Here is a 25,766-nt window from a genome sequence, read left to right as displayed (position 1 = left end):
CTTGAGTGCTTAGAACATCCTTTCCCATCTTTTTAGCCTCCAAGCCTCAGCTCAAGCATCATCTCTCTACTCTGTGAAAACTTCCTGGCTTCCTAATGTCAGCTGACCACACTCCTTTCCTCTCTAGATCAGAGTGTCCCACCTCCCAGAGAGGGTTCCTTCTACATCAACTGCCATTTTCTTGTTTTATGTTTTTTTCCCCCCACTGCACTAGACTCTTTGAGAACATGGACCACATCTGTTTCATTTCTGTGTTGCCAGTGCTTGGGACAGTGCCAGGCACAGAGTAGGTGCTCAGTGACAAATAAATAGTCAAATAAATTGAGATGTATGTCATACAATAGTTTAGAAGGTGCTATAACACCAACCCAATATGAGGTTAGTACTTTAAAACAAGACAGCAATCTCTAACACAACTGGCTAAGTACATATAACTCAACTGAAGTATTAACAAGTATCTTTAATGGAAAAATATCCCATTTCTACCCATACTTTGGGCATGATTTCTCTTTATTTCTGCATACCAGGACATGCTAGGAACCTACCTCCTGTCTTGGCATAGCCTAAGCAAATAAAATCATAAGTATTTGATGGATATTGGGAGAAGAATTTGACATTTGCAATTAAAAAATTCCTGGAAAGAAGCAAATGTGTATAAGTGAATACCTTCATGTCACTTAAATTTCATCTCTGCATTTTACGGAACATAAATCTGATTTTATGGCTTGAAATATAAGGATATTTTAAATTCTTATATCTTAAATAGTGAGGACAAAAATAAACAATGAATGAAAACACACAGGTGACAAATCTGGGGGGAAAAATTCCATAAATATTGTTCCTTTAAATTCTTGCCAGTTAAAGATAAATAAAGTTTAGGGTAATTACCTCCTACTTTTTTTCTTTGATTGGAGACCTCACACAAAAATTGAATAAAATTTACTTAAATCCTTGAAAAGTTTATACAACAAAGGATAGATTCTAAATACTTCTTTTCAAAACAGGCAAACTTTTTAGATATTTTGCAATTCCAGGTATGATCAGTATACATAAATAAGATAATCATAACTGTGGTCTAAATTTAACATAGAATATAAAATAATCAACTTCAGGATTAGTAACAATATACCAGTCAAAGGCTTTTAAAACAACGAACAAAATTAAATTTAAAAACTCTAGTATTTCAACATTAGTATTTGAAAACTGTTTAATGTTTTAAAATAGTTTTTAGAACATATGCTTTCTACTCTGTGATGAAACAAATACTCTACCCAGAGCACAATTTATTACTACAAAATAAATGTTTAAAAGACAGTCTGCCAATTGAAAAAAAACAAAGCAAAGCACATTAAAATAGCAGGTTTCCACGCCAAGTTAAACAAATATTTTCTCCTTGACAAGCTGCTTACATTTAAATGAAAACAGGGCAAATTTGGTCAATAATATGGATTGCATATAATAAAAAGGACCTTAGATCATGTTAATACAAGGATCAGAAAGCAGTAACTTCAATTAAAACCACCCAATTATTTAGCAAACTTTCAGATACAGCAAATAAATTATTCTGTTTTAAATGAAAGTACTCAGATAAGTAGCTTTTTGACTTATGAGTAAGTCTCACTAGCAACAATCACACAGAAGCAAGACCTGCTGAAGTAAGGCAAACCCCCAAATCAAACAAATGGTGTTAGTAATCAAAAAGCATTTGCAAAATGTATTTCCTTGGTTAGTAGCAGGGGGTTCGGAAGCAAACGCCACCTACAGCTCCTCTCATACTTTGATATATAGTGTATAGGGGTGAACACACATTTCTCTTACCCAGGAATGACTGGGGTATCTTGGTCTTAACAACAGGATATTTTTATTTCTGTACTATCTTGCAGAAAAGGCCAGTTGTTACACCACAAAGAATGAACATCTTTCACTTAAAACCCTCTATTATCTACCTATGTTTAACTTGTATTGGGATTTAAGAATGCCTCTTTATTGAGACAAGTAATATGTCATCATTTTGTTCAGCTAGCAGGCCTGACAGTCCTGTCTCCTTGAGTTAAGAACAGTAGATTTCTATTTCGTACACTGGTGGCAAAAACTGGCAGAATAAACGAGAATTAGCCAATTGGTTTAAAGTAAAAGTTTCGAATCCCAAAGATTTAGACTTTCCTTTTTCCTTAGCCTTAATTATTATATTTGGCCAGATGATGGTATTTTTTTTCAATAAAGTGATCTCTATATACTGCAATAATTTATTTGAATGCTATTCTTATGTGTTTTTAACAAATAACATCACTATTCACTGTTTCTCTTATCTTTTTGATCCTTTTTTACTACTTATCATCTTCTTTATTTGAAACAGATTTTTAACAGATAATCTTGTCGTTACAACAATATCTTGCTTGCATTTTATTCAAATAATTCTTAAAAACAGCTTAAAAAGCCGTTTGGAATAACATCAAGCTTGCCATCAATCAAATGAAAAAATTCCGCTGGCGGTTGTATAAACATCAGATCAAGTCTGATGTCTTCAAGGATTTCAGAGTGAACCATAAAAAACTCCATTAACTTCTGACAAAGAATGCAAATTAATCACAACATGGGGTGAAATGAAATTAAAGGCTCTTTTCTAATCAATGACAAGGCAGGATGAAATATTTGTTACTCTCTCTGCACTCAGACTGCCTAGGATGTTTGCACTTCCCTTGCAAAGCCCCAAATGTAAGGTGTGAGTACAGATTCACCCACAGTCGCTGTTCAGCTCCCCCCTTCCCCCAGAGCTATCTGCTTACAAGTCGTGGAGATTCACAAAACACACTAATCATCCGAATCTCAGGTGCATCCAATTTGTTATTCACACTCTCCCATGCCAGTGAAAAGCCTGGCGCAGACAGATGCACCAGGAACCCTAAATGACAGTTTTGGCCTCCGGAAGTACGATCACTACAGCAAAATCTAGTACAGCCTCCAGGTGAAATGTCTGGAGCTCCATATGGAGCAGGGAAAATTAACAACAAGATGAAAATCACTGCAGCAGCGGGGAGCCGGAATTTTTGAAAAAAAAAATGAAATTTAAAGATGAAGAAAGAGAAGTAATAAATTAATGGGGTGTGAAAACATTCAAAGCTTTACAATACCAGGGGCATTATTTGCTCAGATTTTTTCCCTTTTTTAACTTCAGGTCATTTTGATGTAATTTATTAACCAAGATCAGGAATTGTAGCCAAAAGAAGAACAATATTTTTATACATGCAAAAGTACTTTAAATACATTTGTGTTTGTATTATCTTCACTTTCCCGTGGCATCTTGCTTACCAAATTTCCCAATGCCAGAGCTGATGCATCCCCTGAGAAGTCTTCTTAATGGATTTACTATCATCCTAATGCAGGGCACTGTTGTAAAGTTTGAATGAAGGATGACAATTTTTAGCAGGCAATCCTTTTCATTTCTCCTAAATTATGGTGTCATTAAACAAATCATTGCCCACCGTCATGTTTTTTAAGTCAACTGAATTTGAATCTACATGATTAACTATACAGAGCTCCAGTCCTTGTCCAGACCTGCACATCTTTCCAGATTACAATTATTCAAGAAATTGAGGCACTGTTTGTGAGATGTTTAAAAATGTAATTTTTCATTTTCCTATTGCAGAATGTTTCCCAGGCACCTAGAATTTAATGGCACTGGGGTCCTCTGGATCCCCTGTCATTCTGCTAAACACATGTTAAGAAAAGCAAAAGGGCTCTAGGGAATGGTCTTGTCATCATCTACAACAGCACAACCCTCCAATGCTAAGCATTTCCCAACTATACAAGAGGTCTCTGTAGGGCAGAGAAGGCAAACTAGGAGAAGGGGTTGGTGGGGTTTAGTGGGAAGGAGAGCAGGAGTATGAAGAGCCAACCAAATTAAGAGGTCACAGAGCCAGTCATTTGGTTTAATTGTCTGCAGGTCCAGACCCAACTGTACCTATTCCTGCCTAGGGCAAGATGCCTCACGTCTCTGAGCCTCATTCTGTTCATCTGGAGGCTGGAAATAATAGTCCCTATAGGTGGGATGTACAGCCTCAGTCAGATTTAAAAAAGTCCTCTGGAGCTGTATGTGGGAAAAGTGCTAGATGACTCCAAGACACCACTGTTCTTATTATAAGCCATAGAATAGGACTATGCATTTATAGTGGCTCCTAACCTTTTTTCCTATAGACTCCTAAATTGCATGCCAATGAGGCTAAGACCTAAAGGAAACTAAAATAGTGCTTTCAAATAACAAACACCTGACCCACAAAACAATGAAATTCATATAGAATGATCATCTCGACAAAGATTATCTCAACAAAAACCCAGCCCTTTAACCTTTATGTTGGTCTCAGGCCACTGACTCTCCCTAATATCCTCCCAACACCCCGCCCCCATCTGTGCCCCAACTGGATACACACGGTGTCACTATCAGAAAGAGGGGCTGCTAATGACATTGTTGTCAGCAGCACTGATGCTGAGCTGGGAGAAGGACAAATCCTGAAGCTGGCCCCTCCTCCCAGTTTTACCCTCTGCTTATTTTGTGTTCTGTTCCAGTTGTGGCTGGCAGGTTGCTAAGAGCATTCGTTTGCAACCTTCAGTTGATAGTTGGAAATTCTGTTTTGTACTGGAGCCCAACATTAGGGCCAGCAGGATGGCCCTTGGTACTCTTCTAAGTAGTTTCACATCCATAATCTCATTTGATCAGCATGCCTCCTCTAATCAGATAGAAAAGGTAGGTATCAGAATCCTCATTTTAGAGATGAGGAAACCGAAGCCTCAAGGAGTTACAAAGCAAGAATGAAAGTCTATGGTGTTTTGGTGGTAGAGCTGGGTTCTAATTCTAATCTTCCGGCTCCTGGTACAGAGCTCTTTCCAATAGGCCACTCTTAAATCTGGTGTCCTGATTTGACTTTGAGTTCGTAGCACCAATTCCCTGGCACTGTCCCTAGCCCTGAGTACACAGGGATTCAAAACAATCTTAAGGATATATGAAAGGCTTTCATGTGTTCAAGGGTCAGACTAATGGATGATAATTAGGATGAGGTAGTCCTCAGTCTGGTAAATAGAACATAGCTTGACCCTATGCCTGCTTTGTGAAGTAGTGAGTTTCTTATTGCTAAAGGTGTTCAAGCAGTGTGGATGTTTGTTTTTCAGAGACATTGTAGAGAAGCTATGATCCCTTCCAACCCTGAGAATCTATTATTCACTCCTGCCTACTCCACTTGGGATTCAATGAAACCAAACCAGCTGCAGTTCAACAGTGAGCAAATCAGCCATTTTTTGCCCAATTTATGAGGGGAGGTTATCTCACAGAGTGGCTATGAGTTCAAATGAGATAATACAGGTCAAAGAGAAAGTGTTATTTCATAATCCAGTCTCTGTGATATTATAAAAACATACATTTTTCTTCTGCATGTGATTTATTTGAGGGTAAAAGGAAGGAACAGGAACGGCATTTATAAAATATCCTTTCCTGACCTTCACTCTACAGTACAAAGTCTGTAAAGTTAATACCAACTCCACCAAAAGTCATTATTGATTCTAGCAATGAAGCATCCAAACTTCTGTTGAAAGACCTGGGAAATAGGTCTGATGGCATCAAAGTTGCTTCTTTTATTTGATGTAAAAGTACCAACTTGGTGATAACATTCTATCATGATTCAATGAATACAGTTTTCCTTCTACTCTGGCATAAAAGTTATTGCTAACTGGAGAGTTCAGCATAGTATTAGAATTTTTCTAACTTTGACTGATTAGATAAACATATACTTTAGACATTCAGGAAAACAACACTGCAAAGGTATTAGTGTCTTACCAAAATTGACCAAAGCCTTCATGTGCTTCATTAGTCAAATGCAATGGCAATACATTTCTTAAACTCATCACTTCCCAAATCTCACTGATTACTCTAGACATTAGGAATCTCAAGAATATAGCTACATTCTTAACCTTTGGAATTTTTATTAATTGGCTTACAAGTTTTCTACAAAGACTTGTTTGACAGATATATTGTATAGGGCTATTCTGTTCATTCTCAAAATTTTAGGGGATTGTATAAATTGGCCAAACAGTGAATTGTTTAAAAATTACTGACAGAATAAAACGTTTACCAAGATAAATATTCTAATGAGCTATAAATCTTGAAAATGTGATTTTAATTTGATGGGTTACCTAGAGCTAAGCAACAAGGCTGTATAGGCTAAAATTTTACTAAATGCTAGCATGCATGCCAAGCTATTACATTTTAGATTTCCTCTTTAAGAAAAAGATTATGTTTAAACAAAGAAGTCTACAAATTTGAAAAGTGAGACTAACACTCTTGAACCTAACAAGTAGAAGGATTTCTCTTCCACTTATCTGATAGCTTTAACTATGGAAAAAAAAGAATACAAAAGAGACATTTCAGTCAGTGAAGAGTCTTTAAATGTCCACATGGGTACCAGGAGAATTTGCTTAAAACTGCTTATAAAGATGGTAGAGAGAATGAGCCCCATCCTATTATTCAATAACCATGTTTGTGATGCATCTGCATAATCTAACCATGCATAAATTAGTATGTGTAATACAACACTTATTTGCATAATAATAGCAAGTTAATAGATGCTTAAAGAGCAGAGACCAACACCACCTTTAAATCAGACATGCCTCCAGGCATTTTGGCCTGTACAGACCAAGATGCCAGAAAAACAGTGAGAATCAACCAGAGGAAAACAGTCAAACCATTCATTTTTCATCCCTCTAGACATTTCACTTATTTCCCCACACACACTGGGGAATCATTTTCAAACCACAAAACAGCTTTGTATTTTAAGTGCTAGCACCCTTCTATCATAAAAATCTTAAAGAAATTATAAATATTAGAGTCAGCAATGCTAGCATAATGCTAGTATAATGCCAGTATTTGTCTTAGAAATGTGGATAGGAAGGAGCAAAATCTTTAAAAACAATATATTAAAAATCACATTCATATAAAATTGGGAGCCCATTATTTGCCTCACAAAAATAATGACCTAGATTAGATACTCTCACCCTTCATTTTAATACTTTAACTCAAATAATTTTAATTGAATCCAAAAGCTCAAAAAGTATATCAAGAAAAGGCTGGGTATCTCTTCCAACCTCAATATGAGCACACAGTACTGGACCAGGAAAAGAAAAAACATCTCAAATGTCTCACAAAGGAAGAGCACGACGATCGCTTTCAACCTTTAACAAAGGGGGAAAAAAATCAAGAGTTTAAAAAAATCAAAAATCAATAGAGACTTCTAAATGACTCCTTTAAGATATCACTTTTCAATTTAACAGGACAGATTTATTTGTATGTGGCTCAAATGTTCACAATTGCTCCCTGCACCTTCATACATAGGAATGAATGTCACAGTGGCAAACGGCAGTAATGAACAATCTTACCTGAGGATATGGAAACCTCCCAAGAGCAAGCTGGGAAAGGAAATAATATTTGTCTAGTTATAGATTTGCATGCAGGGCAGATCTCCTTAAGACAGACAAGCACTAAATTTCAGAATTCCATCTAGCAAATATAAAAAAGCTCACAACCTCCAATGTATGAATTAAATTATTGCTGTAATTACAATAAGAGCTGTATTTAGAATGGACATTTTCAATGGACAGTGTTGCAGCCCTGACAAAACATTCTAATTTTAATAACTAAATATTACCCTTATGTGGTTTCTCTTAGCAATATTCTCAGCTCTGCAGGCATTATTCACATTTACATGTGTATGACAGTTTCTTCTAGACAGAGATGTAAAACTCTGGTGGCTTTTTTCCTCTTGTAAAAGAGGAACCCCTAATTGTTCCTTGCCCACAGCTCTGTAGAGTTTTCAGTTACAAGTATAAATGAAGGGTTGTAGGAAGCGGGGAACGGACCATATTATGAAACTGAAAATTGTGCCATTATTTTCAACCATTTGTTTAGTTTTTTTTGTCCATTTTTCTATCCATAGTTAGAAAAAGAGAGCTAACACCAGTGGGAAAATGGCCATTTCAAATCAAGACTGTGAAGTCAGAACCGTAGCTCTAAGTCTGAAATTGGAAAAGTGAATCCTTAGAGCTTCCAGGTTAGCTTGATTTGTAAACTGCTCTGTGTTTATGCACAGGCAACTGAAGTTTGGTCTTTGGATCCTTATCTATAAAAATAAAATGATTCAACTAATAATAGACTTGATACAAAGTAATAAGATAAAATTTAACAAACACATCCTAACTTTAAAGAAAATAGTGGCAAAATTTTGCAACTTCATAATGTGGCCCATCTTTAATCCTAACACCCTTTATATATATTTGTAACTACTTTCAAAGTAGAATCAGAACCTCGGGAATTATTATTATTTTTTTTTTTTAGAGACAGGGTCTTGCTCTGTAGCCCAGGATGGAGTGTAGTGTTGGGATCACAGCTCACTGAAGTTTTGAACTCCTGGGCTCAAGCAATCCTCCTGTCTCAGCCTCCCGAGAAGCTAGGACTACAGGCATGCGCCACCACATCTGGCTAAGTTTTAAAATATTTTGTAGAGACACCATCTTGACATGTTGCTGGGCTGGTATCAGGGATTTTAAAGCTGTAATGGACCTAAGAGAGCATCAATCTACTTTGCAGATTAGAATTCTAGAGTCCCACTGATGTAGTTCCCACATAGTAAGTGTAAGCCTAGGGTCTGACCCCAACAATTTCGACTTAATCCAGTGTTCTTTCTAGCATATTACACTGCCTTTCTAGATCTTGAGAAGTTGTGAACTTATTTCAAAGACACACTGCTAAAACATTTCTGACCTCTTCCTTTGGAATTGTATTTAGAATTATTTGAAGTAACAGAACACCTACGTCATTTTATTAGAACTGCATCTTATCTTGGATTTAAAATTATACCCCTCAGTTTGTTGATCATGTACATTATTTGTGGACTAATGTTTGAATGGCCTATGGGTATTACCAAAACACAAGCTACCTACAAATAATACTTTGTTACTTTTATTAAGGATAGACCTGAATGTGCTAAGGTTTCCAAAGTTCTAAAACCAGTCTGAGCAATAGCACTGTAACAGGAATAAGCCATATGACCTTGTAAGGTGACTACTTTGAAAGGGACAACACTCATTTGGATGTGTGTGTGAGTGCGCGCGTGTGTGTGTGTTTAGAATATGTTTTGGAATACCTAATAAATTTCATTACCCTATACTCATATATACAAGATATTCAAGAAATATTACCATCATTTCATTTGATAGATATCATGAATCCCTTCAGGTATAAATAACAAAAACATCACAAGATGGTATGAAGGAAAGAGAAACTCTTTCAGGGTTTCTGTGATTATGTTTGTTGTCCATGTACTGTTATCCAGAAGGGGAGAGACTCAGCTCTCCCATCCCCTGCCCCTACCCAGCCCTACCCAATACAGGCTTCTAGGTTTGCCCTACATTTTGAAAATACAGTGTGTTTCTGGTCGACAAGAGTGTGGATACTGATTCAGGAGGAGTCACAGTGGTCTATTGCGGCGGACTAGGCATTTACGCCATTCTGTACTGACTTGGCAGGCAGTGACAGTATAGCTAAAGCTGTTGCCTATCATCACAGTGCTCTGTAGATTATGAATTTTGCATCTAATTCCATTTGGAGTTAGAAAACCAGCAAGAAGAGAGTCTCTCACCTAAAAAAGCTAACAGCTTAAAAACTACTAGAAAACATTTAGAATATTCTATCTCAAGTACTTCTACAGATGTTGTGCCATTCACTCAGGTACATGTTGAAGATGTCATTAGGCACCATGGAAGAATTCTGTCCACATGGGTTACAAGCAGAAGAAACTTGCTCACCATACATACAGTCAAGTTCTAAACTAGCTGGCAGGTGCCAACACTGTCGATTGGTTCTTATAGTTTAAAGAATAAGCAGTGATAAATGGATGGCTTTAAAAGGGTGAGATAAAGCAAAAAATGTGAATTCTTCACATTTCAACACAAAGCCTCCAATTCTCAAATCATAATTATTCTATGGAGTGGCCAGGCTCCAGCCAACTTGGGAATGTGCACTCATCTAAGTGGTCCCCTCTCTCATGACTGGCACAAGGTAAACAAGGATGGCTGATGTGATTCATGTGCTCTGTAAGATATCACCATATAAGAGAACAAGAGAGAAAATTCAGTGCAGTTTGGTCAGCTGGAAGCACCTCTGCACCCGTGTGCAGTGTGTGAACTGGTGAACTCATCACTCTTGGGTCTGGCTTTGCTTTCTGTGTAATTTCCTGACACCCTGTGGGACCTCAGTCCTACCTATCTATCAACTATGCCCCTGGGAGGCATAGCTGCTTCTAAGATATCCTGCAGGTCTGACCTCTTTGGAGTTAGAGGACAGAGAATGGTTCCTTGACCCTAAACAGTATGTACTGTTGCAACGGCAGCATGATGACAATCACTTCCTCTCTCATGGAGCATCACTACTGGGCTTCTCCAGCATCAGGCCAAGGACTCCAATCCTATGCCAGTGAAAAGAGGCAGTGACACTATTAGGCTGGCACTGAAAACAGTCATTTTAAGGCCCCAGGAGAGGAACCTGCTTTCCATATATGTCTCTGTCCTTCTAGGTCTAATGCAGCTGCAGTGTTTATGTTCCACACTATTTGTCTTGTGGAAAAGTAGAAGGAAATATATAGCCAGACCCTAGAACCCTATTATCAAGTTCTATTAGGAGGTAAAGAAGAAAAAGGGCTCTTAGCAGGTATGGCCACATGAAGAACAAATTCTTCATGAGGCTGTCAAAAGTCAAAATAAACACAGAACTCTTATGGGTAAGAGGAAGCACATATGTTCTGAGTGAATATTTCAGAGACAGACAGACCTGGGGCCATTCCGTATCTTTTACCCCTACTGGTCTATTAATCTACTTGCATTTTCCCAGTTTTTATTGTCAAGGTATTATAAATTAGGAAACTTACAAAAGAGAGTATGTAATCTTCTCTGAAATGGCCTGCAGATATGTCACTGTACTAAATGTGTTTCAGATTTAATGAAGCTTTAATGTCCTTTTTAATTTTGCCTGTTTCTGTATCACCAGGGGTCGGGCAAGGCAATCAGCACTCAAGAGGGTGGTTTGGTTTAAAACTAGGAAAAAACTCATTTGCTTATGAGTTGCACTGTATTTTCTTAATTAAATTTACTGAGTAAAATGGTTTAAGTTCAGCCAACCAATGACCTTTGTATGTAGATTTAGATTTATAAATAGGTTAACAGTTAAAGTAACGGGAAAAAAATCGCAACAAAGCAAACAGATTAGGGCTAAGCCAATAGAAATCTTTGCTCTCTTTATCATCTTTACAAAAGAAGCATTTAAATATAGGCAGCTTAAGTCATTTTGAAAAAAGTAGATGTACATAAGCTCCAGCAGTTCATCAAAAGACTCTCACATCCTTTTCATTCCCAGGAGGGGAACAGCTCACATTGTAAAAGATTTGGAAATGCTTTATTTATTTTTTGGGGGGGTGGGTGGAGGTAGAGATGAGGGATTCTATTTAATATTAAACAAAAAGTGCATTTTAATTCCAAATACTTAAGATTCAGCAAACTAATACTCTGTATGTTGTGGGACATATATTATGGAAAAGGGAAAAAAGAATGCACTGGAAGTTTTTACCATTGGGAATATATTCAAATAACAGTAAACCACAAACATCTTACTGTAAAACTAGGACTGTTCTTTAGTGTCACCTTACTGATCTTTGATTTGTCCAACCATAATCTATGAAATGCTCTTGAGTTAACAGCATTTGAATATGTTGGATTTCATAATTTAAACAATATATTTGTGTTTTTGTGCACAAAGAGGCATCATAACAACTGCCAATCACATGACAGAAACCTTGGTATTTTAACAAAAGTTAAAAGATATTTACAAAGCCACAAAAATGTCTTTTGTTGATATTAAAGTAATTATTGTCATGAAATCATAAATGATAAAGAAAAAATAAACATTGTAGCCAGAAAGCAAGAACAGGACAAATTCAAGACCTACTTTTGGTCATTGTCCCCTCCTTAGGATATCAACAATGTTGTGGGAGTAGTTTTAAATTTACAGTTATACTGAAGAGCACTGGATTTTATTATTCTTAATTTAGACATATTCTATGTTTCTCAGTATAACTGCAAATTGAAAATAAGCATTTTCAATATAGCCAGTGATCTAGCTGAAGGAGGACTTTATAGTCTGAAATGTTCTAAAATTTGTTCTTAATTACCTTGTGCACATTTTACACAATTAAATTTCCATCTAAGGATTTTGCATTTAGATTGTGCATTGCAGTTAAACCTTCATTTTACAGAAATGCAGCAGCCACTTTGGAACATTCAGACACAGGGAAACATTAAAAAATCAGACTTAACTACTGGATTACATAAAATTCCCTAGGTGAGATTTCATTCCAAGACCAATTTATACAGTCCTAGAGAAAGAGTTTAAATCATCTGAAAGTATGCTGGTGAAGAACTATAATAAATATTAAATACCTCAAAATCTACCCAAAGATTTTACTTTTCTTCCCATATATCAATTTCACTGTTCTCTTACTGAATGGTTTAAAAACAATCCAAAGGATATAACAGCAATTTACCAGTGTTAAAGTGCTTTGGAGGTTAAACTGACAACAAAGAACGCAGAAACACAAAGCGTCTTGAAGTAGGGTTTCAATTAAATGTGGAGGATTTAGTAATGCAGGACAAAAAAAAAAAAAAAAAGAGTTACAAATTAATTTAATCTTCTGCCTATAGTTTGCAGCTGCACTCCAAAGTGTCTAGGGCTTAAGAACAAAGCCTTGAAAGGCCTCGGAGTGAGGAAAGCTTCAATTTTTAATGTATAACGCCATTAGCTGATAACTTGTGGAATCTGCAACCCCTGTGGAGGGGCATAAGTGCGAGTAACAGAGACTGATGAAGTGACATATTTGTTCACGTCTACAACTATGAGGAAGAGGTTTATTACTAATACCATCAGGCCCAACAGAAATATGCCCTAATAACCTTTGGGACCCTCCACATTATCAGTTCTCACTACATCAAATATATTAAAATCAAAACCTAATTCACTTTAATTAAAGACAATTTGTTTTACTATTATTGTTTAACTTGTATGATATTATAATACATGGCAAATTAAAGACGGGATAATAAATGTAATGAAAGCCATCAAACTGTGTACACCTTTTCATCTCTGCTTGGTGAAATTAGCTTATCACTGGTGTCTATTTAAGGAAATTCAAGGACACCATCATTAAAAGTGGTGTAGAAATATTTCACTCTCAGGAGAATACAATGGAACCATGCATATCTTTTCCTTATTTTCCGGTAACACTTTCTTACAAACTCAAAGGATTTCTTTAACACAAACCGAATTATGGCCCAATGGAGGTACCGGAAGCTTAATTAATTTGCCCAAGGTCATACCATAAGTTGGTGGCAAAGCTTGTTAAATTACTAGGAACACTGGGCTCTACAGATGTTTTGGTACTGGCAAAGGAAGCTGTCTGTAAAGACCCGAGAGACTTCTAGTGCATCGGGTAAACCACAGCCAATCATTCATTATGCCTGTATGAAAAGTGCCACGTACTCCTGAGATCTTATATATGACATTTTTTTCTGTCTGTAGAAAGAGCCTAAATGTGAGATTCCCATCAGGAATATTCTTTAACATGTGCCAATATTTCAAAAAGAACTATTCATCGCCAGAGCCCACTGATATAAAGCACATTTATTTTCACTTAAGGAGCCCAAACATAGTAGCATAAAGAAATAAATCAAGCACTTTTCTAAAAGGCCTTGCATTCTGGCCTAGATTACTACTAATAATGGAAAGATGACACAATTACAAATAAATGTTTCTATTAGAGTAAGTTTTTTTTTTAAATTAGAAATGGGCTTATTACAGTGGACACTTAAATGGGGAGAAGGCAACAGTAATTCACAAGTACAATATACTAAAGCTGTTTCTTTAATTGCTTTATTTGTTTCACTGTTAAAAATGATTGCTTGCTGTAGCCTAACCATGAATGCTGAAAAGCATGATACATTGAGGTCTCAACCTGGGCAAACTGTACCTAAACTTACACTTTATTGCAGCTTAGTTCACAATCTTCACCTAATATAGGGTTATATCCCAGTGCAGCAGGGGGATAAATCATCCTGGAATATTACTCTCACAAAGTTTAGCTGTGACTGGAGCATATGTGCTTTCGAGCCACTGAAGCAAAGGCCCATAAAATACACTAATTACTGGAAGTTATGGTCACTGAGTGATTGATAGCGCTCTGCAAGGCAACTTCCTCATTTTCAGCTCTTCTGACGGGGCTCATCCGCCACATAGCAATTATTAATTCATGACCCACCCCTCAGGCACTAGTACCTTTACTTCTAATTCTCCTGCTACCAAACTACTGCTACAGCTGGACACTGTCTTTCTTCATTCTGATGGCTGGGTAAGGATGATAAAAAGTAGATTTCCTGCTAAATGCTATTGTTTTGAATGTTTAAATGTTGCTTGGTCTTTCTTACCTTGCTGTCCCAACACACATAATTGTCCTTCCTCTTCCATAATGCCATTTCATTTGCATCATTTTCTTTTTTTCCTTAAAAAAGAGTGTGTGTATATGCACTTAGGTATGTGTAAGCATATGTGCGTGTATATATGTGTGTGTTTATGTTTGTATATATGAGGGTGTATCAATCTGCCTATTCTACATTAGACTAAAGACCCTAGTTGAATAACTTTTTTGGATGGATACTGTGTTTAAATACAAGATATAATTTCAACCAGGCCATAGTACATATGAGGCAGCTAATGGCTAAATAAAAAAAGAAGGGGAAAAAGCCGCCTCCATTTAAAAAGACCCAAGTTTGTAGTTTTACTGACACTCCAATTGTTCCATGTTGATTTCCATAAGTAGCTCTACTCATAGCAATGCTAATTAAAATATCTGGGTATATACCTAACTCTTTAAAAGTCACTTAAAAACAGCTGCCAAAGCCTTTTTTGATGGTGTTCTGTGCACTGAAAGGAAATTCAGTAAGAAATTCCGAATAAAAGAGAGATCAAATTCAGTTGCAATGGATGAAAGCAACCAGTTTACTTTTCTAATAAAAAATGAATGTTCTTCAAATGTTTGCACAGCTCAAAATGCAATACTGAGGGTGGTTTTCCTATCTGGAATCTGAGAAGGTGCAACAGATGAGTAGATGGAACTCTAACCTACTTACCCTTTTAGGACTTAGCTCAAATTGTTCCTCATGTTCCTCCACTTCTGTCAGGAGTTAGTCTCAGAAGACTCTACCCACAATTCTGTGGCCCAAATCATACCACTCCTTGACCATACCATTCACTAAGCAGAGTATCACACCCTACCTGATGACAGTTCCTAGTGCTCTACATTTTCCTGTGTCTCCAATGCCTGATAAATTTTAACTTGTTTAAGGGCAAACTCTAAATCATAAACTTCTATGTTCTCTATGATACCAGAAATGGTATGTTGCAGTAGGTTGATAATAAGATTTGTTGTTGATGATAAATCCCCTAATAGTGATATCTCCTAGAGCCTGGTCAACCTGGCAGTACATGGTTTGGTTGTTTCCCTGCTACAATATCTTAATGAACATAGTATACAAACTCTTCAGTATTAGGGTTTGACAGCCTTAAGTGATATGGCCTTCTTATGCATCACTGCTTAGAATGATCAATAGCTACCATTTTCACATATTTAAGCATTATGATGAATTTAGATGGCTTATTTCTTATTAAAGACTAAAGGGTTGCAAGGAGGGAAAAGAGAGTTAACTGCCCCCAAACCCATCTCATTTACTTACTTCAACAGCCATTTGAATCCTCATAATAAGAATTAAGACTCTGGGAGGCCGAGGCAGGTGGATGGCTCAAGGTCAGGAGTTCGAAACCAGCCTGAGCAAGGGCGAGACCCTGTCTCTACTATAAATAGAAAGAAATTAATTGGCCAACTAAAAATATATATAGAAAAAATTAGCTGGGCATGGTGGCGCATGCCTATAGTCCCAGCTACTAGGGAGGCTGAGGCAGAAGGCTCACTGGAGCCCAGGAGTTTGAGGTTGCTGTGAGCTTGGCTGATGCCATGGCACTCTAGCCCAGGCAACAGAGTGAGACTCTGTCTCAGAAAAGAAAAGAAAAAAAAAAAAGAATTAAAAATGACATCTTTTTAATATGTTTGTGTAATACTGACCTGTGTCCTCTGATAGCAGGCAGCTTTAATCATGACAACAGTCTCTTAGAGACCTAGCTTTGGGGATTTCCATCTCTAAACCACTATCTGGAATCATGCAGCTGTGGGTATTTGAGACAACATCAGTGCTGGGGTCTACTCTATGGAGCTCAACATCATCTACACTTCTATTTCTAGACATTTCAAAGTCAAGGAAGTCATAATCAGATGACATTCTCATGTTTCTAGTCTTCATATATGCTGCTGCTCCTGTTGGAACACTGTCCTCCAGATATAACTCATTCACCAAAACTTACTTTAGACATCATCATTTCTAGGACGTTTTCTGGGGTATATTTCCAGAGATGGCCTTAACAGAATCTACCATCCCATGTGCTCTTTTGGAATATGACCTCGTAACTTCCTCATCAAGAGCCTAAGTTGTGGTCAACAGAATATGGCAGGAGCAATCCTGTGTAATTTCTGAGGTTGGGCCTTAAGGTATTTGCAGCTTTTGCCATCACTGCTTAGTACACAACGTACCACAAAGGAAGCCTAAACTAGCCATGAAGGGGAGGAAGAGACAGAGAGAGAGAGAGATGTAGGAGAGGAAAGTCCCAGTCTCTTCTGGCCATCCCCACCAAGGCACCACATATGCAAGTGAAGTCATTTTGGATCTTCCATTCTTAACCGCTATCCAAGTGCAACCTAATGAGGGATCCTTGATGCTACCAGGAATGGCTGAGTCCTGCTAGAATTCCTGACCCACAAAATCCTAAGTGAATAAATGGTTGTTATTTTTAGCCACTAATTTTGGGTCCTTTATTAAGCAGTAATTGATAACTGAAATGCTTTTCTGACATTGATGTCAGTCCTCACTTTCACCTGCCCAGTCCCATGTGAGCTTTTGCACTAGGTGCATTGCATTTTTACTTCTCCTCCCTACTGGGCAAGGAGCTCCTGAGGGCAAAGTTTATACCCTCACTGCCAGTATAGGGAGATAATGGATAAATGTTTACTGATTAGATGTAATTCTCACCTATCCACTGCCTATTGTAGTAGACATATTAGAGACTGAGTTGATCTTTGTGTTTCTTTTAACAAACTAGGCCTTGGTTTCTGAAGCCCAATGGGCACATTTTGAAATACAGTAAAACAGAAACAGCTACAGGAATCGTATAAGATGTAATCCTATAAAAAGCAGTCTTGACTGACCAGCAGAGCACAATAAACCTCTTTCCTTTATCTAATTTCCTGCTCATTTATATTTACCATTCATGCCTTCTTCTTCTTTTTTTTTTTTTCCAAACTACTTGATCTACTTCTAGTGGAAGAAGCAGAATTTAATTCATGAATCAGGACACTTGACTGCTGCTGCCTGACATAGTCACTTAGCCTTTCTGGAAAAATCCTTCTCTGGATATCAGTTTCTTCATTTACAAAATGGGAGCTCTGATGCCCATAGGTGGAAAAATCTTTGCTGCCTCAAGTTACTGATTTTTCAGGCATCTCCTATGACAGTGGGGAAAAGCTTAAATGAGATAATGAATACCAAACGGCTTTAAGTGTTACCTACATATAAAGTGTTATGGTGTCATCCTTATTAGAATGATATTGAGCAAGAGGATGTCAACAGCTTGGAGGAAAGAGCAGTAAACTTCACATTAGAAGAGCTTGATTCCAGTCCTCTTCTGTACAGCACAAGCTGTGTGCAGCAAACACATTCCTTCTCTTCTCTGAAGCTCAGCTTCCTCACTAGTAAGAGGAACGGTCTGATTTAACAAGTTCTAAGGTCTCTTTTCTAATTAAAAACATTTCTAGTCTCTACATACAAGGTGTGTACAAGAATTTTCTAAATAAATGCTATAGAAGATGTTAAAGTTATAATTACACAGTTCGGAACCAAAGAATGTAATAGGGTCTTTGGGATCTTGAAGATGATTTTTAAAGTCAATTCCAGGTCACTGGATTTGAGTATTATAGGATTTTAGAAGCAGCAGCTTTTACCGCTGGATATCTCAAAGTCAGCAGTAGTGGTTCCCAAAATTATCATACACTCATAGAATTTCAGAGTTGACAGATATCACTAGAAGACTGGCTCCATCTTTTAGATCTCTACTAAAAGTGACCCCACACCACTCAGTTATCCTGTTTATCCTCCTGTTTATTTCTGTCTGACAAGTTACAATTGTCAGGCACCCTTCTTTAAAATGTAGCCTCCATGCAAGCAGGGATTTTGTCAGTTTTGTTCACAGCAGTGTCCCTAGTGACTAGCACAGGGCCTGCCATGTAGCAGATATGCAACAAATATTCGCTAAGTGACTAAATGAATAAATTATTGCATATTGTCTAATCTTATACATGTTTTTTCTGCAAAGAATTTCTTCTAAAAAAAAATCTGAGCCAAGTGGTCATTCAGTCCCTACTGAAATGTCTCCAGGGATGGGGCATTTTTACCTCTAAAGGCAAATGATTCCACTATTGAGTAGGAAGGGTACAGGGATCTATCCATTAGAAAATTCTTCTTTATGTTGAATAGAAAGTCATGGGTTTTTCTCGTTTGTTTTTGTTTTAGCTTTAGAAGATTCAGCACCATTTCTCCACAGACAATCCTTCAAACATCTGAAGATGGGTTGTAGAATGTTCACTTTGTCTTCTCGTTATTTCTTTATTCTTCATATCAAGACTTTGTTGACTTAATGTTTTTTTAAACCCCCGAATTCTGTGTATTTATATGTATACATGATATGGGCATGTGCTGTTGGAATAACATTAAAATCAGTCTGAAATCCATCAAAATAATAAAATGCTTAGCTGGGACTGCTAGCACCTGTTCCAGCTTGTTTTGTCAATCTCATGGTTGTTCCCGATAGCTCTGAGCACAAAGCAAACTCAACAATGCCTCATTCAGTGGAAACACTTCACTGTGTCTGCCAGTTTCACATTCACTATGATCACTGACAACCTTGGAAAATGCACATTTAGGCATGGTAATATGAGACAGCTGGATCCCTTCACAACCTTGCAGAGGACTGAACTACTCAATCCATCATCTGCCAAAGGTCATTTTAACAGCTCCTGTTTGCAATAAGTTACACAAAATTTTAGACAAAAAAATAACAATAGGAAAAATCAAGTTAAGACAATCACAGAAAGGGGAGTAAGAATGGGGGGATGAGTGGCAGAAACTGCTACATGTTTTTTTCCCTCAACATTTTTCAGTGGAAAGGAAGGAGGGCCCAAGACAAAGACTACAGAACCACATCCTTCCCACTTTCCTATACAATCTTCCGTCTTTGAGCCCTTCAGATCCTTCTGGTCTTCAGCAGAAACTTCTGATCAACAGGTAAGATGTTTCACTAGTTGGAGCAGCAGACTGAACATATGACACAGGTTCAGTGTAACATTTATCTGAAATGCTTCGGACAAGAAGTGTTTCAGATTTTGGATTTTTTCAGATTTTAGAATATTTGCATTTATACTCATTGGCATCCTTAATCTGAAAACCTGAAATCTGAAATGCTCCAATAAGCATGACCTATGAGGGTCATGTCAGTGCTCAAAAAGTTTCAGATTTTAGAGCACTTCAGATTTCGAATTTTCAGATTAGAGATACTCAACTTGTAATAAGATTCTACTCACATTCTTGAAAATAATTATTTAAAAAGAAGAGGAGAAAATATTAGTTTGTGAGTGAAGCGCACCAAATGTAAAGTTTTTATGGTCTAGAAAAGCTGACAGCAGCTGCTTACAGGGCATCCAGAGCCATCCGTCACCCCTCAGAACAGGTTCACAATCACCAAGGGCTAGAAAGGCACATAAGACCACAAGTGTCGATCCACCAGAGACAGCTGTGTCTTTGGGTGTTTTTTGTAGGAAAGGGGGAAATGGGTTCCTCTGTATATTTAGAGGCAGGAGCCAAGTTTAGATAATGCTCTCTAATTCTTGGTACTTGGTAAGCATTCAATACACACGCTATTTCAAAGAGAAGCTTACGGTTGTTAAGGTTAAATGAAAGTATTCATGAAAAAGCCTAGAACACTGAAAATATTCTAATCTTGCTTTTAAAAAATATGTGTTTACTATCATAGTTTATCTTTTGCCTCCCCCATTACATTGTTGGCTCAACAAGGAAAGGGTACTTGCCTATTTTATTTGCCAGTTTATCCCTAGTACTTAGTAAAGTATTTGACACATAAAAGGGGTTCAATAAATATTTAAGGAACGAATGGATTCTAATGTTATCTTCATCTTACAGATAAGGAACTGACCTTAGAGTGGCAAAGTGAATTGGTCATGATCACACTGATTATAAGTAGAAGTGATGATGTGTGAACCAAACTCTGGTTAATCCAAAATCTGAGCTCTTTTAACAGTTCAAGAATTAGGATAACAGCCTTTGAATCTAAAAATGATATCGGAAGGCTGGGCATGATGTCTCACACCTGTAATCCCAGCACTTTGGGAGGCCAAGGTGGGAAGACTGCTTGAGGCCAGAAGTTTGAGACCAGCCTGGGTAACACAGCAAGACCCTGTCTCTACAAAAACTAAAAACAAAAAAATTAGCCATGTACAGAGGTGTGTGCCTACAGTTCTAGCTACTAAGGAGGCTAGGGCTGGGGGATCGCTTCAGCCCAGAAGTTTGAGGTTACAGTAAGCTATAATTGTGCAATTGTACTCCAGCCTGAGTGACAGAGCCAGACTCTGTCTCTAAAAGTAAAAAATAAAAAAACTCTCTATTAAACTTTTCCAGAAGCTTCTGTCAAGGGTATCAGGCTGGGTGATCCATACAACTTTTTCAATACTTTCATTTTGATTTACATAGTTCAACAAGGTTTATGTGAATGCTTTGTAAAAAGATCACACTTCATTTTCTTGATAGCTAATGAGTCTTATCTAGCATCCATTAAACAATATGTATAAAGGCAAAACCAAAAAATGAGGTATGTTAACAGCCTTTACAATCGCATATGAAAAAAAGTAGTTATGTCCAATTATTTGTACTTTTCTATGCTAAATTTTCCTTTGGAAAAATTCTATTTACTATCCTCCAACAAAAATGCACTTTCTCTGGGCAAAAACATTACCACATGCCATTTAGAAAAAAAAGTTAGGTTTGTTTTTCATTTTTCTGTAGAAATACTAAGAAGAGGGCAATTTCAAATGAGATATAAATATTTTTTCCACGTTATAATATTAAAATTAAAACACTTTCTTTGGTGATTTCTTCCCCTTTTGTTTTCTCTTCTTTCTTCCTGAAACTTCTGTTTTTCATGTTAGACTTTCTGAGCTGGTTCTCTAATTTTCATTTCTCTCCTATTTCTTGTTGTTCTCTGAAAATTCTTTTATTGCAGTAGCTTGTTCTTATCTCCTGAGTGCAATATTCTCTCTTAGTCCTTTGAGGATACTATTGGTAATTCATTTGAATTTTTTTCCCCATGCATAGATTTCTGGCCCTCAGAGTTGCCTTTTTTTTTTTTTTTTCCAATTATTTCAAGGGCTCTGTTTTTACCCTAAAGGCCTTTCTCTAATGTCTCATTAACAGTAAGACACTAAAAATCTGATTGGAAATTCTGTGTTCATGGACAGAGCTTATAGGGTTTTCCTGGGAGCATGACCTAGCTGGGCTGTTTGGCTGGGGAACTTCCAACATCCGGATCTTTAAGATTTCCTGGTCGGATTTCCGTAGAGAAAATCTAAACTCTCACTTAATGCCTCTGTACTCAGTAATGGGACCCAGACTTCCATGGTGCCAGGTATCACTTATTTTATTCTCTCCAAAAAAATATCTCCACTCAGTCTTGTCTTAGATTTAGGGAAGTGCAACTTCCATCTGTGCTGAGTTAGGGAGAGGACTTGTGTCAAATAGCTTAGCTGCTTCTCAAACAGACTTGAAAGCAATTCCCTGCTCTTGGTCCCACCTTCACTCCTAGCTCCAGGCATCTGGTCCTTCCAATTCCTGAGCCTTCTGGGTGCCTGCAGTACATCAGGTTGCTTCTTGCTTTCTTCACTGCTGGCTTAGGACTCAGCATTCTCAGCTCCACTAAGTTGTTTACTGTTGTACATCTCCTTTCTCACATCCAAAAACTGTTTGCTATTGTCTCCTTTCACTTTATCTTTATGGTGTTAAGCTTAAAAAGAAAACGCCTTTATGGTTATTTTTAGTGGAGACTGAGATGAGAGTGTAAGCTAAAGCTTGCATTTCACTCATCATCTTTAACCAAATTAGTAGTCTTTCTGACTCAAATGTAAACACTTCAAAAGGTAATTCCTTTAAAGAGAGGGGATAATGGCTTAATTTTTTCATTGTGACCTTTGTCCAAAAGCTCTGAAGGAGAGCTACCATCTAAAGATGAGGAAACTGAGGCCCAGAGAAATTAAGTGATTTACCCATGGTTTTATAGCTTAGACTGGCTGAGGTGGAATCTGAATCTGGATCTGATACTTTGGCAAACAGAAAGCTCTCCTTCACATGCAAAACCCTGCGATCTATTCCATGAACACTTATGTGAAAGACTCCTTCAAACCTTAAACTCTGATCTTTATTTTCAGAAACTACTTTTAAAAACCATTACAAAATAGGAAACAATTGAGCCAAAAAGACTTCTTGAGTACCCACTAAGGCACTGGAATTGTGCTATACAGGGTAGGACATTATGAGAGAATCGGATTTGAATCCTGTTTGAATCCTATGATATGTCTATAAATTACTACAATACAAAGTGGAAGATTTACATGCCACAAGGAAGATGCTAGCATCATGAAGGATGGGTATTTATACTGTATTTTGGGGAGATGAAGAAAAATGATATTTGGTGTATAGAGAACAGCACAGTATTCCATGAATTTATTTTTAACTTGCTAAAGGTAATTCTAAAACTCAAAAGAAAAACTCTTTTTGTCAAAACAATACAACCCATAAAAATCTTCAGAAGATGGTGTTACTCTGATGACAATGACCTTATGTGGCTCTCTGAGTATGTTCTTCACCTATTTCGAGACATTTTTCTAAGCCACAGTCCTTGTTTTCATCATTTAGCACATCACTCAAACCATTTCAGTAAAGCAGTGGTCATGCTGAAGAGGGGTCTCAGAGGACTAGATGACATACCAATTAACCAGGCATATCAAGCCAGACTGTTCCATGCCTGGGATTTAAGAGACTGGTGTAGAGAGGAGGCAAATGATGGCAGAAAGCGTGAAGATCCAAGTAAAAATAGCAATACACATATACTAAAGATGGGACTGTCAGCTGGGCATGGTGGCGCATACCTGTAGTCCTAGCTACTTGGGAGACTGAGGTGGGAAGATCCCTTGAGCCCAGAAGTTCAGGGGTGAAGTGAGTTATGATTGAGCCAACGAACTCTATTCTGGGTGACACAGCAAGACTCTGTCTCTCAAAAAAAAAAAAAAAAAAAAGAAGAAGAAGAAGAAGAAGAGATGGGGCTGGGGCTTTTAGTCTAAGTCCTGTGGAAAAGTCTGGCAGAAGATGATTCACTACAAACCTTAACAAGGTTTATAATAACCTCCCAGATAGAATCATAAACCAAAACATTTACCTGTACAGCATACTCAGTGATAACAAGAACATCACAAGACTGGCATGGTGCATTGTCCTAGGTACCACAAATGCAAAGCTAGAAGAGATGTATATTCACTTATTTTTGGACTTAAGAAGGGTCAACTTAAAATCTAGCTTTTGCAGATGTAACCATTTACTTCCCACCTACAGGTTTATGCTTATATCCATTGATATAAGAATATGAATGGAGCAATTAGTAAAAAAAGAGAGTGAGACTCTCTTCTCAAACCATTCTCTGGGAGAAGAGATAAGCACTGAACTACCTACAAAATTAAGAATTGTACCCTAAAATGTTTTAGGCAGCCCTACTCATAAGATTAAATAAAAGCATCAAACTTGGTAATATAAAGCCCTTATTATGTACCAAATTCATTTCATTAATTTATTTATTTTTTAAGAGATAGGGTCTTGCTCTGTTGGCCAGGCTAGAATACAGTGTTGTGATCATAGCTCACTGCAGCCTCCAACTTCTAGGCTCAAGTGATCCTCCCACTTCAGCCTCCCAAGTGACTGGGACTACAGCCACATGCTACTACACCAGGGCAACTTTCTTTCCTTTTTTTTTTTTTTTTTTTTTTTAAATAAAGATGGGGTCTTGCTATGTTGCCCAGGCTAGTATTGACCTCTGAAGCTCAAACAATCCTCCTCCCTTCTTATCCTCCCAAAGTGAAGGGATTACAGGTGTGAGCCACCACACCTGGCCTCATTTTCTTTTAGCCCTAAAGTGTTAAATAGCAACTATAAGGGTGAATATTCCTAAAAATTACCCAGTGAACTGAATCAGTGTGAGCTTTCTAAAAGAGGCAAACAAATATTCTGGGGCAGGATTAACCTTCTCCAGAAGGTTTGTCCTAGTTTAGGAATTTTGTACCCTTGTTAGTGGGTCTCACTTCTTTTTTCTTTTCTTTTCTTTTCCTTTTGCATTTCCACACTGATTCTTGTTGTCAAGGTTGAAGGAAGAACTGTTATTCCACATGGGTTCTCTTCCCCATCACAAAGTAAGCCCACACAAACCTCATATATGGCAATGACTTTTATTTGGTTCCAAAACTAATCCACAGGAGGGGAACTATGACACATTTAAAGATCTGAGTTAAAAACCATAAAAACAACAAAGGGGCCAAATTCTTCTCATCCAGCCAAATTGCCATAGGCTAATCAAAATAATTTGAATAATCTAATTATTTTCCCTTCTTAAGAATATTTTCCACCTTTATGTTACATCTGTCAACTACAAATACTATATACAGCTGAAAAAATCCTGCAAGAGACCCCCTTTATCCCATCAACAGAGGGACACTGAACTGAAAGGAGATGGGAGCAATTCTGTTCCTGGATAAAAGATAGTCTGATATTAAAGATTCTTTGCTTAAGGCACAAATGTACCCGTCTGTGATTCTTTTTTAACAGCACATTTTAGGGGCATGTAGCATCATCTTTTATGAAAGAGTGTGGTGAGAGGCCTTGTTATGACTCCCCATGGGGACTGTGACAGCACATTAACAAGGAAAGGGGCAGTAGGAAAAAAAGCAGGCAAGTCATTTTAGGAGTTTAAAACAACAAAGGCAATCTTCTGATTCTTGCATCACCAAACCTCAGAGATGAGAGTTTATGGCATTAGGGGAAGAGATGTTAGGAAGAGGTAGTAGTGATAGAAAACTCTAGTTCCCATTTTGTCTCTATTTGTTTCTTGTGTACTTTCAGGGAATCTTTTGTTCAGTTTCCTACATTTTTATCTAATTTCTTCTTTACCACAGGTACACTAGAGGAATAAACTGTTTGACTCAAAACACTTTGAGGAAGGTATGTGCACAAATAGGCAGTGAAATTGTACGAGGTGAGACCTTGCATATTCTAACGTTTGATCTCCCTGTAAGTGTTCAAAGGGATCCACTTCGAGTATTCTGGGGGATGCAAAGGGGATCTTCCATCTCTTCCCTCTTTCTCCTAGA

General features: G+C 37.4%; 1 protein-coding gene across 6 annotated transcripts in view; it reads right to left on the bottom strand.

Moving 5' to 3' along the window:
- The window catches only part of MAP2K5 (mitogen-activated protein kinase kinase 5), a 254,317-nt gene that overhangs the window by 74,908 nt on the left and 153,643 nt on the right, over positions 1–25,766 (bottom strand). For 4 of the 6 annotated variants that reach the window (XM_076004507.1, XM_076004506.1, XM_012768374.3 and 1 more), the window contains one exon: positions 7,420–7,449. The exons of the other annotated variants lie outside the window; for them this stretch is intronic. In XM_076004507.1, coding sequence (XP_075860622.1) covers positions 7,420–7,449 — 30 coding nt within the window. The remainder of the gene's footprint in view (positions 1–7,419; positions 7,450–25,766) is intronic. 6 annotated transcript variants of the gene reach the window in all.

This window comes from Microcebus murinus, chromosome 6 (assembly GCF_040939455.1).
Source record: "Microcebus murinus isolate Inina chromosome 6, M.murinus_Inina_mat1.0, whole genome shotgun sequence".
Lineage (NCBI taxonomy): Eukaryota > Metazoa > Chordata > Mammalia > Primates > Cheirogaleidae > Microcebus > Microcebus murinus.
Note: the sequence above shows the minus strand (reverse complement) of the source record. Positions and strands in the feature narration are given on the sequence as shown.